This window comes from Marmota marmota, unplaced genomic scaffold (assembly GCF_001458135.2).
Source record: "Marmota marmota marmota unplaced genomic scaffold, marMar, whole genome shotgun sequence".
Classification (NCBI taxonomy): Eukaryota; Metazoa; Chordata; class Mammalia; order Rodentia; family Sciuridae; genus Marmota; species Marmota marmota.
The window spans coordinates 3507958-3525835 of NW_025999880.1; the positions used below are offsets into that span (position 1 = coordinate 3507958).

The 17878-nt window shown below is 35.0% G+C and overlaps 2 protein-coding genes and 1 long non-coding RNA gene across 9 annotated transcripts in view; 1 reads left to right on the forward strand and 2 right to left on the reverse strand.

Annotated features, from left to right (window-relative positions):
- On the forward strand, nt 1-13955 carry Rnft1 (ring finger protein, transmembrane 1). Of its 2 annotated transcripts, none has more exons than XM_015495379.2 (9): nt 1-111; nt 1544-2002; nt 2210-2286; nt 3766-3866; nt 5171-5324; nt 6192-6350; nt 7213-7278; nt 10366-10467; nt 11132-13955. In XM_015495379.2, exons 2-9 carry the CDS (start codon nt 1600-1602, stop codon nt 11264-11266), a joined length of 1197 nt encoding a protein of 398 aa, XP_015350865.1. In that variant the 5' UTR covers nt 1-111; nt 1544-1599; the 3' UTR covers nt 11267-13955. The 2 variants fall into 2 exon arrangements, with proteins under 2 accessions (XP_015350865.1, XP_015350866.1); XM_015495380.2 differs by having other exon boundaries at nt 11113-11342.
- The window catches only part of Rps6kb1 (ribosomal protein S6 kinase B1), a 96194-nt gene that overhangs the window by 34556 nt on the left and 43760 nt on the right, over nt 1-17878 (reverse strand). For 3 of the 6 annotated variants that reach the window (XM_048792141.1, XM_015495381.2, XM_015495382.2), the window contains one exon: nt 16212-17847. The exons of 1 other annotated variant lie outside the window; for it this stretch is intronic. In XM_048792141.1, coding sequence (XP_048648098.1) covers nt 17590-17847 — 258 coding nt within the window. In that variant the 3' untranslated portion in view covers nt 16212-17589. Of the gene's footprint in view, nt 1-7882; nt 8267-16211; nt 17866-17878 lie in introns of those variants that run through there. 2 more of the 6 variants (XM_048792145.1, XM_048792161.1) reach the window with 2 other exon arrangements.
- On the reverse strand, nt 2030-5251 carry LOC125613002. Its single transcript, XR_007343518.1, has 2 exons — nt 5126-5251; nt 2030-4135 (listed from the first exon to the last, which is right to left on the reverse strand). It is a non-coding gene; the product is annotated as an uncharacterized LOC125613002 (long non-coding RNA).

A 17878-nucleotide genomic window follows, 5' to 3' on the forward strand; every position in this document is an offset into this window, starting at 1 on the left:
TGCTGGCCGTGGGGCTTGAGCGTGATGGCTCTGACTCTAGGGCTGGGGGCGGCGTGCGCTGCTGTTCCTGCCGTCGCTGCCGAGGCCTCCGTCCGCTCCTGGTCATGAGAGGTCAGGCCTGGGGGAGGTGGGGGCAAGGGGTTCCAGGGAGAATAACCGGGGCGCCGGAGGCTTGGACGTGGGTGGAGACCTGTGCTCGGGGATTCCGGAAGAGTTGTTGATGTTCACTTTGATTCCTTTTCTCTCCTCTTTTTTATCTGTGCGTGGAGGAGAGTGGGAGGGGCCTGTTTTTATTTATAGAAAACACATAAACCATCCTGTCCAAAGTCGCTCTTGAGATTTGAGGAAATAAAGCGCACCGTGGCATCGGAGCCTGGGTGCGAAGCCTTCCGCGAGAAGCATCAAAACCCAAACCGCCACAGGGTAACTGCACAGCGTTCAAGCCAAGGCATAAGACAGAATGACACAGAACATGCCCTGTCGTTAACTCTAGCTTCCTCCTAGAGAAACGGGAAAAGCAGACAGTCTGGGATAGGCTTTGCGTTTTGTCAGCTGGCATTGCGATTTCGGCATCGAGCTGCTAGGAGATCCACGCTGGGTCATTTAGGAACCTCCCTGCCAACGTCCTCATTTCTGATACCCTCACCCCACCTCCCGCAACACACACACCACCGATGGTGGCATTTTTATTCCATACACTGTGACTATCTTCATTCAGACTGAAGTATCACTTAGCATTATCACCCAACTTATCCCTAATTTGAAGATATTTAGGAAACATTCTTTTAGGAGGGAAAGTCGTATTCTTGGTAGCACCATTAATATATTCGCTTTGGGGAAGCTCTTTGAGCATAAGATAAAATTTATAGTTCATCTAAGTGAAATGTTTATTATCTATAATGATATTTAAAGCATTGAAGTTTAATAGAGTTTTTTCTTTCTTCCTAGCATTTCCAAGTATTAAAAAATACTGAATCAGAGCTGGGGTTGTGGCTCAGTGGTAGAGCACTTGCCTCACATGCATGGAGCGCTGGGTTTGATCCTCAGCACCACATAAATAAACTATCGTGTCCATCTACAAATAAGAATTTTAAAATATTAGAAAAAAATACTGAATCACTCTTCATTCTGAAACTTCTTTGATGTAGAATCTACTCAGATGAAACTGCTCCAGTTGGGTGCTGAGTGAATGTGCCAAACTATTAAATATGAACACTAGTATTATATTAACATCTTCTGGGCCCCCCATACATCATGACTATTTTGCCAGTGTGTTCTGGCATTAGAGAAGTGGAGTCATCTGAAACTCGTCTTTTTTTTGTTAGTAAATGTTTCCTGAAATGATAATTTTTAAGCAGATTCTTGGCATTAAGGGAGGAGTTTAGAAATAAGTGCAATAATCTGAAAATTCATATGCCGTGACTGTCAGCAACTCCTTTTATAAAGTGAATAAAGAACAATTGATGAGCAGTGTACTTACTTGTATTTAACTATTCCCTTGGAATATTTTCTGCTCTTGGATAATTTGTTTATTTATTTTTAGGAGACAAAACCTCCAAGCAAAGAAATCTGGATTAGAGAAAAAGTATTTTAAGGGCCATGCAAGCCAACTGTAACCAACTGCACAGTCCTCCAGGAACTGCAAGTGGTGAGGATGCCTCAGCCTCCCAGTGTACCCATACAAGATTGACAGGAGAAGGTTCTTTTCTTGATTCTGGAGATGTTCATATCCAGATTAACCCCATATCTAAAGAATATGTTGAAAATCCAAGCTCCAGAAATATAAGGTCAGCTGTCCATAGCTGTACCCATGGATGTGCACATAGTCGTTTCCGGAGTCACTCCCACAGTGAAGCAAGGCAGCCTGAGGATACTGCCACGGAGTCTGGAGAACATGGAAGTAGCACCTTCTCAGAATTCCTCTATCTTTTCAAGTGGTTGCAGAAAAGTCTTCCATATATTTTGATTCTGGGTGTCAAACTTGTTATGCAGCATATAACAGGTAGGGGATAATAAAACAATGATTTGCTTAATTGGTAAATTCAGTTATTTTTCTTTATTGGAATTCTATTTTTACCTATGTATTTCAGTTACTTATTTTTCTGTTGGCTTTTAAAATTGTGTGTTTTCTTTTAATTCATATTATTAGCTTATATTGTCCTCTTTGGTTTTTTTTTCTTTCAATTAACTGGAACTTATTTTCTAACAGGCATTTCTCTTGGAATTGGGCTGCTAACAACTTTTATGTATGCAAACAAAAGCATTGTAAATCAGGTTTTTCTAAGAGTAAGTATAACAAGCAACTAAAAAATTATTAACTGTTTTCTCTCTATAGAATTATAGAGAAATAATTTTGTGAGAAATAGGAATAGCTTTTGAGAGAAGTAGGAAATCAAATATGTTGATCCATGACATGTTTTATTTTGTTATCTAAATTATCTGTCCTAATACTGATTGCTTCACCTTATTCTCTTTATATATTTGGTTTCTAATAAAGAAAAAGCCAGGCACAACCATGCATGCCTGAAATCCCAGCAACTTGCGGGGGCTGAGGCAAGAGGTTCACAAGTCTGAGGCCAGCCTCAGCAATTTAGCAAGACCCTATCTCAAAATAAAAAAGTGCTGAGGATGTAGGGGAGTAGACAAAGGACTACACTATTTGATCTATTTGATCTGGTTTGGCAAGTACCTTTTTATTTTGTGAGCTAATTTAAACATAATCTCATTAAAATTTCAACTGATGGACTGACTATAATAAGATTTAAAATAACTAAATAAATTATGGAGCATTGAATAAATAGGTATTGAACTGTTTAGCTCTCTTATTTAAAGGAAATTTAATTCAAGAAGTTTTTCTATAATGTAAAAGTCCTAGTCATAAAAATCATGGGAAAAATAGGAAAAAGTTCATGAAATTTCACCATAAGGCCATATTAAAGGAAGATATCATACATTCTGACCTGGAAATTTATAGTAGAACCTGTAAACTAAAAAAACTTTAATTCATGGTTTCAAACTAGTACAGATTGAGTATTCTTTATTCCAAAATGCTTGAAACCAAAACTGTTTCAGATTTGGGGGGATTTGGGAATATTTGTACATACATAATGAGATATCTTTGGAATGGGAACTCAAGTCTAAAGAGAATTCATTTCTGTTTTATATACAACTCATAGCCCAATTGTAATTTTATACAGTAATTTTAGTGTATCTGTGTTTTAATTTTAACAGGAGATCAGGTTTAAGAATTGTCCACTTGGGGCTTCACGTTGGTGCACAAAAAGTTTTGGATTTTAGAGCATTTCAATTGCTAACTTTCAGATTAGGATGCTTAACCTATAAAACATTTAATTAAACTTGTAATTAAAACTTAACCTTAGATTAAAAATAAATTATTGAATATCTGTGAACCCTGATTTACTTAAATGCATTTTTGAAATTTGTCTTGTGGAAGATGCACAAAAAAGGGAACTGAACAGCTAAAGATTGTTTTGGGTAGGTCCTTTATGTCAACTTTTAGATGATTTGGTTTCTTTGAAACATCTTATTTTTCATACAGTGAAGAAATTGTATTTTTATAACTTGTTTCAAATTTTGTTCACTAAAGATAAATAAAACAATGTGGTATACAATTTAATAGATACTTTATATTTTAAGGTTAATCTAGAAAGTTAATGTTAATAAGCCATTAAATTTAAAGTTTAATAATATTTGAAATTCTGGCATAATTCAAAGTAACAAATTATAAAATTGTTTATTTTTCAGGAAAGATCTTCAAAGATTCAATGTGCTTGGTTATTGATATTCTTAGCAGGATCATCTGTTCTTCTGTATTATACCTTTCATTCTCAGTCACTTTATTACAGGTAATTACTAGTTCTAGTATACTTTTTAAAATGTAATCATATGTTCCGCAGCACTCTGCATATATCTTACTTACACATAATACTTATTGTAGTTCAATTTTTACCTGTCTTCTTTAGAGAGCTTTGAGTGACTTATTCAGACTTGTATCCTTAGTTCCTTGGCACATAGCAGGTGCTCAATAAATATTTAATTTTTTTGATAACTGCATTTTTGTTTAATCAGTACTTATTAAATACCAGTAGGTGGGTATTGTTGTCTTTTTCAGTTTCTAGAAATAAGGCAAAGATTCATTAAAAGACAATAGGTAACAAGTTTTTCTGAATTTTTAGCTTTAGTCAGAAAATAATTATGGACAAATGTGGGATATAGTTTAGAAGTAGAGCCAGTACATTGATATGGATAGGGCTGTGTGGGTGAATAGGTAGGGAACGCAAGAAAGACTTTGATGATGGTGTCATTTTATCGGGCTGGGGAAGGAACTAGATTTGAGAAGAAAATCAGTAATTTTGTTTTTAACATGTTAAGCATGAGAAGTCAAGTAGAATTGTTAAGAAAGCAGTTCTAGATATATCATGAGCTCAGGGTAGAGGTTAGAGCTATAAATTTTGGTATGTTAGCAAAGTAATCAGCATTTAAATATGACTGATATTTTAAAACCACAGGACTGAACAGAACTAACCTGGGTAATACAAATAACTATGTGGTAATACAAAGAAAATACAAAGAGGGCCCAGTCCTGGACAAGACCCATCATTAGAGTAGCAGCCACAAAGGAGACATATGAGAACAACCAGGAGAGAAAAAAGTAGTTTAGAAAGAACAAGCTACAGGTGCAGCTCAGTGCCTATCATGAATGAGGTCCTGGGTTCAATCCCCAACACCACAGAGGAAAAAAGGTCTACAAAGAAAATAATTTAGGATGAGTAAATGGAAAGAGAAGCTTTAGGTCTAGTGATATAAAGGACAAAAGTAATTCAGTGGAAAAGAGGGGATGGAATCCTGATTGGAAATCGTTAGGAAGATAATGGCAGAAGTCTAGTATACAGGTTTTAGAGTTTATAGGCTACAAAAGTGTCAACATAATAAGCCAGGAAGACCTTTTTCTATATCATATAAAAGGAAAAGTCCCTTTAAAATAATAATTAAAAAATATCCTTCATTCCATTTATATGAACTCTGATGTTATCTTGCCAAACTCATTTCTACATATCAAATTAAAATATTTGTAGCAAATTTAACACCCTTTTCAATATTTTACCTTTGTACGTTGCTCTGGTAAATTTTGATGATTTTCTCTTGGTAGTTTAATTTTCTTAAATCCTACACTGGATCACTTGAGCTTCTGGGAAGTACTTTGGATTGTTGGAATTACGGACTTCATTCTAAAATTCCTCTTCATGGGCGTAAAATGCCTTGTTTTATTGGTGCCTCCTTTCATCATGCCTTTTAAGTCAAAGGTAAGAAACTAACTGATGCATTATTGGAATGATGTTGGCAAACACATTAATACTGTTTAATCTTTGCTTAAAGATTTTGTGATTTTTTCATTTGCTAAATAATCTAGTTTTAATTATCTTCATTATCGCTTGGCAACATTTGTTCAAGGACTTGAACCAAAATATTAACCTATTTGGATAAAATGAGAATTACATTTGTTTCAAGGAGGGGAAGAATACAAGTTCAGTAGATTAGTCAAGGGGGAATTAAGGGAATGGAGGGGGGACAGGAATAGGAAAAGAGTAGAATGACTCTGACATAACTTTCCTATGTACATACATGAATACACCAGTGAATCTCTACATCATGTACAACCATGAGACTGGGGTCCTAGTTAGAATAAAATGTACTCCATGTTTGTATAAATAAGTCAAATTAAACTGTACTGTCATGTATAACTAAAAAGAACAACAAACATTTGCTTCAGAACTGAAAAATCAGTCTCCACATCAAATAGGAGAAACTATTAATTTGTACTTCTGTTCTCCAACAGGGTACTATCAATTAATAATTGACTATATGCAGTTATTTAGTGGCTTCCCATATTCAATAAAAACAAATTTTTATAATCGGCAAAAACACAGTACATATAAAACATTTTACTATTTCATTCTGAGGAATACTTTAAAAGCACACTATGCAGTGACTGTAACATGGAAAAATCAGGTTGAAATTGTCAGTCATAATCATAATGAAGACTAATTTCACAGTTACTTATATTATTGCATCATGTACTCATGATGTTTTCAGTCCAATATTAAGGATTTTTGCTATGTGTTTAAGTGGCTTGGGTAGTTCTATTTATTTTCTTTTTCCTTTCTTTTTAGGGTTACTGGTATATGCTTTTAGAAGAATTGTGTCAGTATTACCGAACTTTTGTTCCCATACCAGTTTGGTTTCGTTACCTTATAAGTTATGGGGAGTTTGGTAATGGTACTAGATGGAGACTTGGGATATTGCTGGCTTTACTCTACCTCATATTAAAAGTAAGTAACATTATAATTCTTGCCATTGTATAATGATTCATGTAATTATTAATTTTACATACTACTACTTTTCTCCTTAACTGTCTTAAGGCTTATCTTCATATCAGTAGTTTGAAGTAACCGCAGGTTCTTTATCAGTTTGTGGTGGCATGTAACTATAATCTCAGCTACTTGGGAGGCTGAGACAGGATTCTGAGTTTGAAGCCAACTTGGGTAACATATAAGACCCTGTCTCAGAAAGAGAGAGAGAAAGTGGAGTTCCACATAACATGGGTTATCTAAGGGGATAAACAAGTGGAAAAAAACATACCCATCCTCAACAGCAAAGTTTGTTGTACACATAACTCTTAAAACTAGTAGAGTGTCTTGTTCTGCTCCCTTTCTGCCTGATCATTTCAAATTAATAATCACTTTGAGACTTTAAAAATCAAAATGTTGGGCTGGGGATGTGGCTCAAGCGGTAGCAAGCTCGCCTGGCATGTGTGCGGCCCGGGTTCGATCCTCAGCACCACATACAAACAAAGATGTTGTGTCTGCCGAAAACTAAATAAATAAATATTTAAAAAAAAAAAAATCAAAATGTTAATATATGAATCAGATGTAGTTGCTTTGTCTTTGACAGGTTTTTATCTATCTTGAACAAACTATAACTCTAGATTTTTAAATGTACTTCTTGTTGGCTCAACCCCATAAATATTCATTAATTAGGCTTGAAATATATTTAGAATGAAATGATTATCTCTGAATGCAGTGAGCATTAGGGTAATATGGGAATTGAATATTGTAAGATTTCAGCTTTTGTCTTTGGGTTTAGCAGATAGGACTCTTGAATTAATAAATTATCTCTTATTTCCTCTTTCAGCTTTTGGACTTCTTTGGACATCTGAAAACTTTCAGACAGGTTTTGCGAATATTTTTTACACGACCAGTAAGTACTTTCTTGTTTTTTAAGGAAAAACACTTCTACCTTTCATTATAAAATGGTCTTTTTAGATTATTTGCTAATACTCTGGCATTAGAAGTTTTAGTTCTATGTTCAGCTCATTACCAAAAATCATGTCCCTTGCAATTTTATCACTGGGGGAAATGTCCCCATTACACAGTTCTAAATATACAAATAATTTTCAGCATGGAATTTAATGATTGAGACTTCACTATCAATTATAAACTTGTTATTATGTGATTCTGTGGATGTTACAGAATACAGAGAAAGGGTATCATACAGAAGGGTAATTCATATTTAGTAGCCTCAAAGATTCCCAATACCTAGGTGTGGTCACCAAATTTCAAGGCTGATCTTCAGCTTTTTAGTCCATTAGGTCCTTAAACAGTTAATGGGACTGACTTACAAAAATGCCAATCTATTAATGTACTGTTAAAAGTAAAAAGGAGCCATACATAATGGTGCTTGCATGTAATCCCAGCAACTCAGGATGCTAAGACAGGAAGATGGCAAATTTGAAGCCAGCCCCAGCAACTTAATGAGACCTTGTCTCAAAATAAAAAATAAAAAGGGCTGGGGAATGGGGCTTAGTGGTATAGTGCCCCTGAGTTCAATCCATAGTATCCACACAAAAAAGGATTGTCTAAAAAACTGTTCAGACTAACTAGCCAGGGTACCTTTTCTCTAAGAGAAATATGGAAACAAGTTTTGCTACATCTTATGCACACTTTTCTTTTGGAGAAGATACAGTATATCCAGAGAGTCTGGTTTTGTCCAGGTTAATACAATTGATTATATGAGAATCAGCCATTTTCCCATAATTGATCTAGTCAGGTTTGTGCTGAAATACCCTTAAGAAAATCTCCTGTGGGTTAGGAGTGTAGCTTAGTGGTAAAAGGTTTGCCTACCATGTGTGAGGCCCTGTGATCCAGATCCAGCATCACAAAACCCAATCAACACTTGAGATTCTTCTCTGTGAGACAAAGAAAGCACAGAGAATCAGTCATTGACACTTTTACTCCTGTCTCCCTGATATCCTGAACATGTACATACATGTTCTTTAACTTTATCATGGAAATGACAGTTGCCATCAGGATGTCTTCATCTAAAGGAAGTCTCCAAAATGCCAGACAAAAGTGATGTTTTAAAAGCTTGTCAACATAAATATTTGTAATGGACTCCTTTACTGAAGGGAAATTGGCACCAAGATCATTTAACACTGTCCTGACTGACTTCTGAAATCCTTAGTATCACCAGTCTCAAAAAAAACACACAAGAAAAAACACCTTAATTTTTAACATTTTTGTAAGGGCTGGGATTGTGGCTCAGTGGTATGGAAGAGTGCTGGCCTTGCATACAAGGGGCACTGGGTTTGATCCTTAGCGCCATATAGGTGGACTCCACCTAAAACTGAAGGATAAATTAATTTTTTTTGACCTTTGAGTTTTGTTAGCCCTAAACATTTAAGCACAGGAAGTTTAGATCATAATCAAATGTGTTTAAGTAAGTCACTCCTTACCTAACTTCCCATGACTACTACACTTAGGTGTTCTTAGCCACCCTTGCCACCATCATTTCTACAGAAAGCTCATCTCATTTGTAACATTTTGATTCTTTCAAATTTTGCTAAAGAGTCTTAATTGTCACATCTAGTTCATGACTAAGTCCTGCTGAATTTGGTGAGGAAGTTAAGATATTAAAGAGATCAGATCAGAATCTCCTAATTTTTTTTAGGACATTAGAATAAAGGGATATTCAGAGAATTGCACTATTGTTCATTCAGTTAGTTTTGACAGTTATCCCATCCCAGTGACATTTTACAGTTATTTTCTCTGAAAATTTGGTTTATCATTCTTTCAAAGTACTAAATGCTCTGACTTTATGATAATAAGAGGTTAATTAAAAATTATTTTTAGTTTAGTGGTGAGAAACTGAAACCTCCTTCATGTTGAACTTACCTTGAAGACCTTTCAAAAAAAGATTCCTGAGTCATATTCCAGTGTCTGGGCCTACTGAAACTCCAGTGTAGAACCAGAGATTTTTTTTTTTCTTTTTCCCCCCTACATGCTGGGCCTCATACCACACCCCCAGCCAAATATTCTCTGTATGTGTGTGGTACTAAAAATTAGTTTAAAACTAAGGACCTTGTGCATGCTAGGCCAGTGCTCTATCACTGAACTACATCTCTAACCCCAGATACATACACACACACACACACAATTTTTTTTTTGTACCAGGGATTGAATCCAGGGGAAGTTAACCACTGAACCACATCCCCAGCCCTCTTTTATATTTAGACACAGGGTCTTTTTTAAATTTATTTTTATGTGGTGCTAAGGATTGAAACCAGTGCCTCATGCATGCTAGGCAAGTGCCCTATCACTGAGTCATAACCCTGGCCCCGCTAGAGACAGGGTCTTGCTAAGTTGCTTAATTAGTGCCTCACTGTTGTTGAGGCTGGCTTTGAAGTCCCGATCATCCTGTCTCAGCCTCCTGAGCTGCTGGGATTATAGCATGTGCCACCACGCCTGGCCCAGATACATATACTTTTTTAAAAAAATAACTTTATTTTTTTATTTCTATGTAGTTCTGAGGATTGAACCTAGCACCTCAACGTGTTAGGTGAGCCTTCTACCACTGAGCCACAACCCCAGCCCCCAGATACATATACTTTTAAAGTAAGCTCTCCACATGAATTACATTTAACTAGCAAAGTGCTAGATTGACTGCTTAATTTGGCAATCCTGGGCAACACTATACCCAGGAAGTATTTGTAAATATTTTTATAAATATTTAGTTATATTTCGAATTGTTTAGGTACTTATAGCCATTTGTGTTGAATTTGAAAACTATTACCGTTTGGGAATCCAGTGGATTTAACAATCTTCCATGATCCTGTTATTTACTATTTAATGATTTCACACTCATGTAGTAAAGATGTAGCTATAAAATGTATCCTATGGGAAAGTTTTGAAATGCCTGATTCCTGGGAGATTTGAGAAGTACAGTATCACCTATGTGTTCAACAAACAGGAAAAGAAATTTGTAATTGCAAATAATTTACCTTCACAGAGTTATGGTGTAGCTGCCAGCAAGAGACAGTGTTCAGATGTGGATGATATTTGTTCAATATGTCAAGCTGAATTTCAGAAACCAGTTCTTCTCATCTGTCAGGTAATTATATTTTTAAGCAAATTGAACACAGTACTTTTCTGTGAATTACAAGTAATATTTATGTTTGTTGAATGGCAAAAAATAATCTACACTGTTTAGTGGAAAGTAGCAGAGTACACACTCGTAATTTATTTATGATTAGGAGTTTAGTAGATTGGCTAAATCTTATCCTTTATGTTCTGATGATTTTTATGCAGGAATATATAAAAGGGGAAAGATAATTCAACTGGCAGATTGGATGCCAAAATGATTAGAAAACAGTCCATTTTTTATAATTAGATACTAGTATTCAAAATAGTACCAACAATGTTATGGAAGAATATATGGCTTTTTCTTAGACTTTACAGAAGTTACTACTAACTCAGAGATTTATTAAGCTCTTAAGTCACCATAATGAAAAATCTTAAAGATATCACCTAGGGATAGCCACATTTTGTTTAAAAAAGGCTAAATGGATAGTAAAGTCAGAAGAATACTAGTGGCTCTACCATTAAAACTACTCTGTCTTCTTGAATACATACTACTTTCTCCATTTTCTCATTTGTAAAATGTGGGAATTAGTGTTTCCAAAATCCCTTTCAGCTCTAAAGAATAGGATTATCTACAATATGATGAATGTAAAGTGTTTGCTAATATAAAATCTAGTTCTTAATTCCCTTTACAGCATATATTTTGTGAAGAATGCATTACCTTATGGTTCAACAGAGAGAAAACATGTCCATTATGCAGAACTGTGATTTCAGATCGTATAAACAAATGGAATGATGGAGCCACTTCATCACACCTTCAAATATATTAAGTTGTACAACTGTTAAGGCCACAAACACTAATTTCATTTGGTAATAAGTGACTATTGATAAAGGCATTTGAACAGATTTTCAGGGCTGGAAGAAAACTGTTTCCAAGTGGTTTTAGAATATAATTTACATGTGTAGTCTGGTTTATCAAGATCAAATGAAAAACCCCTGTGTTTTAAAAAGTATATAATATTCAACCTAAAGAATACACAACATTTGTTCTATCCTAATTATCTGACAGATAATTGCAGTGTTAAATTGTAAATGTGTTCTCTTGCTGATGTTACCAAAACAGAAATTATAAACCGTAACTAGTAGTTTCAAAGGAATGCAGGTGGGTTGGGGATATTGCCCCAGTGGTAGAGTGCTGGTCTAGCACATGTAAGGCCCTGGATTCGTTCCCTACCCCAGAAAGAAAAAGAAGAAAATAGTAATAATAATAATTCAGGTATTCTTTCCTGACATTACAGTATATTTTTCACAGTATTTTAAGATACATATTATTTGAAACAATTTTCTTCAGCATTGACTTTTATAATTCCCATTCTAAAAATGCTTAAAATTTTTCACGAAATTTGTATTTTTCAATTAAATTTCTAAATGCTATATTTTACCTGTAAAAATTACATTTTCTAGATGAAGATTAATTTACTGAGGATGATATATTTTAATATTGTATTATTCTCTATAGTATAAGTAATCAGCAAGAATAAATTATTTAAATTCATTATTTGTGGACCTCATACATGCTTCCTACCATCAGCTTTAATGTTCACAATCTTGCTTTTTGTATAGTGCTATTAAGTATCTCAAAGTAACTATTAAAATAATTCATGCACTGCTCGAGGTGAAACTCAGTAGTACAGCACTTGCCTGGCATGTGAGAGGTTCTGGATTCAATCCCCAGCATCAAGCAGGGGAAAAAAAGCTTGTACTCAGGGGTGGTCATAGCTTTGGATAGTGTGGTTTGCCTGCCTCTAGGTAATTTGTTCAGGGTCATGGAAAAGAAAATAAGGCACTTTGTCTCTCCACTTGATACCTAAACATTAACAGAACAATAAAGGGCTGCTACTGGTTACATCTACAATTAGAGTACAAGGCTTCTGCCTATTTCTTTATTACTATCCATTTGTACACAAAGAAAGGATGGTGGGAAGCAAAAGTTAGAAGAAAGCTGAAAACATATTGTAGTATTGGTAAGACAAAGCCTAGACCAGAACATGCATTAATAAAGATAGTAGCCAAGTGATAATGCCTGGAGAACTATTCAAACTGACAAAGGTAACCTTTTACCCTAGGTAAACACTGCCAGGTTATAAGAGTAACTATTTCCTGTCTATTTAGTCACAATATATTTAATTCTCTTTTTTACTTTGAGAATTACCACAAATATTTGAGCAAGTTTATTTGGCCTTAAATCACCTTCCTGGCTTTGTGGCAAAGCTCAGTTGTATTGTTTAGGTATATGGCAGGGAATGGGTGAGAAAAGGAATTTAGGATTAAAATTTGGCTGTGAAAAACAGCTGAAACGACTTCTAGTTCAGAACACAAGAATAGCATTCAGCCCTATTTACAATACCATTTAACCATACCTACTTGCCTAGTGGTTATTCAAACAGTTTGTATTGACTAAATAACAACAGAAGTTTGGACAGTGGTGGGGTTCTACTACAATGAACTGAAAACTGGGAAGATGTAATAAGAGAGCTATGCCATCTATTAAGACAGATGATGAACTAGAAGCATTTTGCTACTACTTTTTAGTCCTTTACCTCAAAGGGAACACAGCTCCAAAAACCCAATTATTCTGTGAATTCAGATCACAATCTCCAAAAGTTAAAGAGTACCAGCATTAAGAGATGCTACCATCTTTTATAAAAAATCAACATGAGTGAAAACTTTCTGTAGAGGTATTACCTAGGCAAGTGTGATATAAATGTTCATAGAAGAGATGTGGTTTGTACAAAATGGCCATTTTAGAGTAGATGTGAGACAATTAAAACAGTTTGTGGGGCTGGAGATGTAGTTCAGTGGGAGAGTGCTTGCCTAGCATATCTAAGGCCCTGGGTTCAATCTCTAGCAAAGAAAAACAGATTTGTGCACATCAAACTATCAAATGTAGCCCAGTTGGACTGAGGATGTGGCTCAGTAATGGAGTGCTTGCCTAGCATGCAACAGGCCCTGGGCTTGATTCCAGCACTGCAAAAGAACAATCAAATGCTGCCAAGAGGCTGGGTGCAGTGGCACATGCCAGTAATCCCAGCTACTGAGGTAGCTAAGGCAGGAGGACTGCAAGCTGGAGACCAGCTGGGGGCAACACAGATTCGGTCTCCAAAAGATAAATATGGCTAAACAAAGAAGATATTTTGTTTGGAGGGAAAAAACTCATAACTTGTTGCATGAATTTTTTTTAAAAAACAAACAATTCAAGTTCTTCTACTTGATACAATTTGAAAATAAAAGATGTGTAACATCCAATATATAAAATCAATACTAAAGCTTGTTATATATTTAAATAGCTTCTATTCTCAGCAGAAACAGTTTTACAACTGTTATTCCTTACGTACATTAATAGTTTATTAAATATGAGAACATGAATACATCTGACTTGTTAATGAGAAAAAAACTATATAACTGATATGTACACAGTTGTTTCTTCCTCTGTTTAGGTAATAAAAAAAGTCACTTCTATTTTATGTTCATTCAAATTTGCATTTAATTTCTATTTACATTCATTCAATCTGAAACCAAATATCTTAATACAGTAAACTAAATACAAGATGAAAAGCAGAAAAGGTGTTACCCTCATAGCACTCCTAATAAGGCAGCTGAAGAGTTTATTATTTAATAGATGCAAAGCCAACTTGGGATAATAGAAACATAATAGTTTAAAGAGCAAACACAGAGATGAACCCATCTTTTAGATGTTACTTCAGATATCAACTGAGATAATACTTGTGCTGTAGTGTTAAGAATCACACAAGAAAAGTACTGTATTAATCAGCAACAGACCACAGGTCATGTGTGACAAATACTTTTATGATAGTTTTGTCCAGCTTGCTAGTGTCTACTCCTATGAAAAAAGGCAGATGTTTGGATATTGATATTTTTATTTGAGAAGTTAACCATTTTCAAAGTTTCAAAGTCCATTCTTCATAAATTCAACATTTTTCATGGGGATAATCTTAGATCAAGCCCTTGTAAACTAGGAACCATATGACTAGCTGAATATTCAGAAAAGTAAGGTCCTATATTAAATATGAAATCCAAGGCTTAGGATATTAATACTATCTAAGATGCATCTTGTTTATAATCATTTATTACCTATTGGAAAGAATGTTGAATTTATGGAGTCTCAAACATGCATCCTTCTCCCCCACCCGTCAAATTATCTTCTATCTTGAAAACAGTATGGAAAAATCCTTGAAAGATTCAAATTATTTAAGACCATAAAGGGGAAAAAGAAATAAATAACATAATTTTCCTAAAAATCTGGTTCAAGTTCAATAATTAATACTTTACATTGTTAATCACAGCTGGTTTACAAATCCCAGTTTAGTTATTCTGTAATGCTACAAACCTTATAAAATCAAATTAGTAAACTTCAGTTCAGTGATTACATTTTAATTAAAAAACTGCATGTATAAAATAAAAAAAATCCCATAATAGCTGATTGTAAAGAAAATAATCAAGTGATGAAAGAAAAGCACTTAATCATTTTTATACACTTACCTGGAATAACCATAAAGAACCATCTTAGAAACTCAAGACTAGTAATATTGACATCATATATTTTAAACTATGCTTAAATTTTTACAAATAAATATAGGGTATGCCATATTGCATAGGTGTGTGCTTTCTGTCTGTGGCACTAATGTGACACTTGACATGTTTTCACAGTCATAGTAGGGGTATCCACTTTATGAAACACAATTTCTCAATAAACTTGACACAGCATGGGAAATTAATTTCACTTAATAAATGTTAAGTTAGAAAAACTAAATATCTGTGTGGATGGTAAGTGTGCAATTAATGCTTTTTATGCAAAAAAGTTGCAGTGTTCGCCCCTATTGCTGGCACTACTAATTATGAAAACAGATTAACTATAGGGTGTTATAGCCAGCCAATCACAGTGCACATGTTACTAGCAGATAGGACTGAGGAGGAATATTTTGGTGTAAAAGTTTCACTGGAATTTGGTCAGGCAGTCAACACTACAGTTAGTAAACACATTTGAAAACAAGTTATCAGGGTAGCACAAGCCATTTACAGTCTGAAATAATACCTATACATGTCACCATAGCTTTTTGGATTTGTTTTTTCCAGACATCACAATTGTCAGAGAACAAAGATCTGCACTTTTTAAGTACAATTTCTGCCCTTAATCATCATGTAGCTTCTAATTTACCAGTTACAATTATAAAATTCTTAGTAGGCTGCTGCAGTAAGAGGGTGGGGTACAGGGATTTTTTTGTTTGTTTGTTTGTTTTAATGGTTTTCTGTCCAAAGATGAACTTTTATCAGTTCTTTCCTTATTGCCACAATTGAAAGGTATATTTCCAATCATTTTTCATGGTTCTCTTTTGCTTACTGTCATCACATCTCACTTGAGTTGCAATTTAAATAAGCAAAGTTTTTCTCTTTTCTGACTGAATTCAACACGCATAAAGAATTTTATGGCTTGGATCCTATGGCTCAAAAAGGTTTGGAGAACATAGCAAGCAGCATCTATTTAAAAAAATTCTAGGGTTGCAAACTATTACAAATTGACTTTGACACTCAGACTGAATACATTATAAAAGACAAACAAAAAAGAAGTGGTAAGACTCAACTGCATGATCATCTACTTATACCAGTATGCGCTGAAATATATTTTTATAAAGCTCTGCAGATATTAAACCCTTTGACCAGCTAAAGTCATGGAAATGCTCTCTTTAAGGCAGGAAGTATTTAAGAAAGGTAAAGTCACCTTTATTTATTCTTTGTACCTGTAAATCACTTATGTAGATTTTGTTACAATTCAAAAACAATGTCCTGTTAACATGTTCCCTAAATTAAGCCACTAAGTTTTCTTATTCACTGTGGAAGACATTCATCAAAAGGCCATCAAGTATTTTTACAATCAAAAAAGGTAGCCCCAGTATAGGAGAAAAAAATTAGACCTTTTTTCCTTTTTAAAACTGTTAAGGAAAAAAATGTTAAAGAAGGTAGACAGCAAAAACAGTAAAACGAAGTAAAACTTAAAATTTTACCAATTTGCCATAAAGAGATTAGACAGAGAGTGGACCATGGCAACACCCTCTTCCCCTGGATATTCCTATCTTCCCCATTTTGCTGCCCTCAGTATGCATTTTATCCTGACTCTCTTCCATCCTTCCTCAGCCATGGGCTGAACACATTTGGTGTCTTGAACCAAATACTGGTATAAGAACAGGTGGTGACTTTTTTCCAGTGCAATGCAGGCCCAGTACAAGGATGAAATGTAGGACATACAATTTATGCCCATTCCAAGGCTTCCAGTTAAGCTTAGCACATAGCAGTACTGCAAGTAGAAATGATTAAATAGATTGTTGCTGTTGTTTTCCTAGTATTACAGACAGGTATTGCAGCTGGGTTACTAAAAATAAACCCCAGGTCCACCCCAAGCCCTCAAAGGAGCCACAGCTGTGGTTAACAATGATTCATTTGCATTTTTTTATTTCATCAAGAGAAGAAACAAGCTGTCTGGCTTTCTTCACACCACCAATAATTTCGCATTTTAAAGTTTGGGATGTTTTCCATAATGAGCTGAATCAAAAATCTATTTGAAAAATATATATTTATATAAAAAAAGATTCAGGTTGTTTGCACGTAAAACATCAATTGATAAGTTTGTCTTTGATTCCATGTTGTTGGAAAAAGTTTGACCAAGCTTGCATGCTAATTTGTCCTTAGTTGCAAGTATTATAGGCAATTTCATACTTTGCCTAATGAAAGGAAAACCCTTCTCCGACACAATCAGAATTTGACAGTGATTCAGAAGCAACATCCTATTCTTAATACTGTCAGTTTCCAGCCATCAATGTGAAAATCCTTGATAAGGTTGAGATGTTGCTAGGAACCAATTAATTGATGTGCCTAAGAGTTCTGAAATACTATTTTGCTCAAGTTTTTTTGTTTGCACCATTGATTGATTTTTAAAAATCCATGTTTGTTTTTCCTTTGTCCAAAGCATTCCAGGAAATGACACTGACTCTTTGAGACTGTCATTTTTAATTCTTCTTGTTTCATCTTGCAGGATGCTCACACATCCCTTTTCCCCTGCTTTTTTTGTTTTTGCCTCAAATTAATTAAAGCATTGCTTTGTCATAGATTCATTCGCAGGTGCTCTGGCCGTTTGGAGATCATGGGAAAAGCTTGTTTTTTGTATGGCCCGGAGTTCGGCTGTCGTATTGGAAGTGGTGCTGACGCTTCCCCACTCATTGTCACATCCATCTGCTCTATTCCACTTGTTTCCATTGGGTATTCCACAGGCGTCTGAGGATTTGCTGTGCTGGCTGAAGCACCTCTTGCCCAGAAATCCCCAGGAGAAAATTTGACGGGGCTTTAAGACAAGGAAGAGCTATCATTCATTT

Excerpts from the sequence above, each read along its gene's own strand:
- Rnft1 (XM_015495379.2), top strand. The coding sequence starts at position 1,600 with ATGCAAGCCAACTGTAACCAACTGCACAGTCCTCCAGGAACTGCAAGT. Across the intron at positions 2,003-2,209 it reads TGTTATGCAGCATATAACAG|GCATTTCTCTTGGAATTGGG; the intron begins GTAGGGGATAAT and ends ATTTTCTAACAG. Across the intron at positions 7,279-10,365 it reads GAATATTTTTTACACGACCA|AGTTATGGTGTAGCTGCCAG; the intron begins GTAAGTACTTTC and ends TTACCTTCACAG.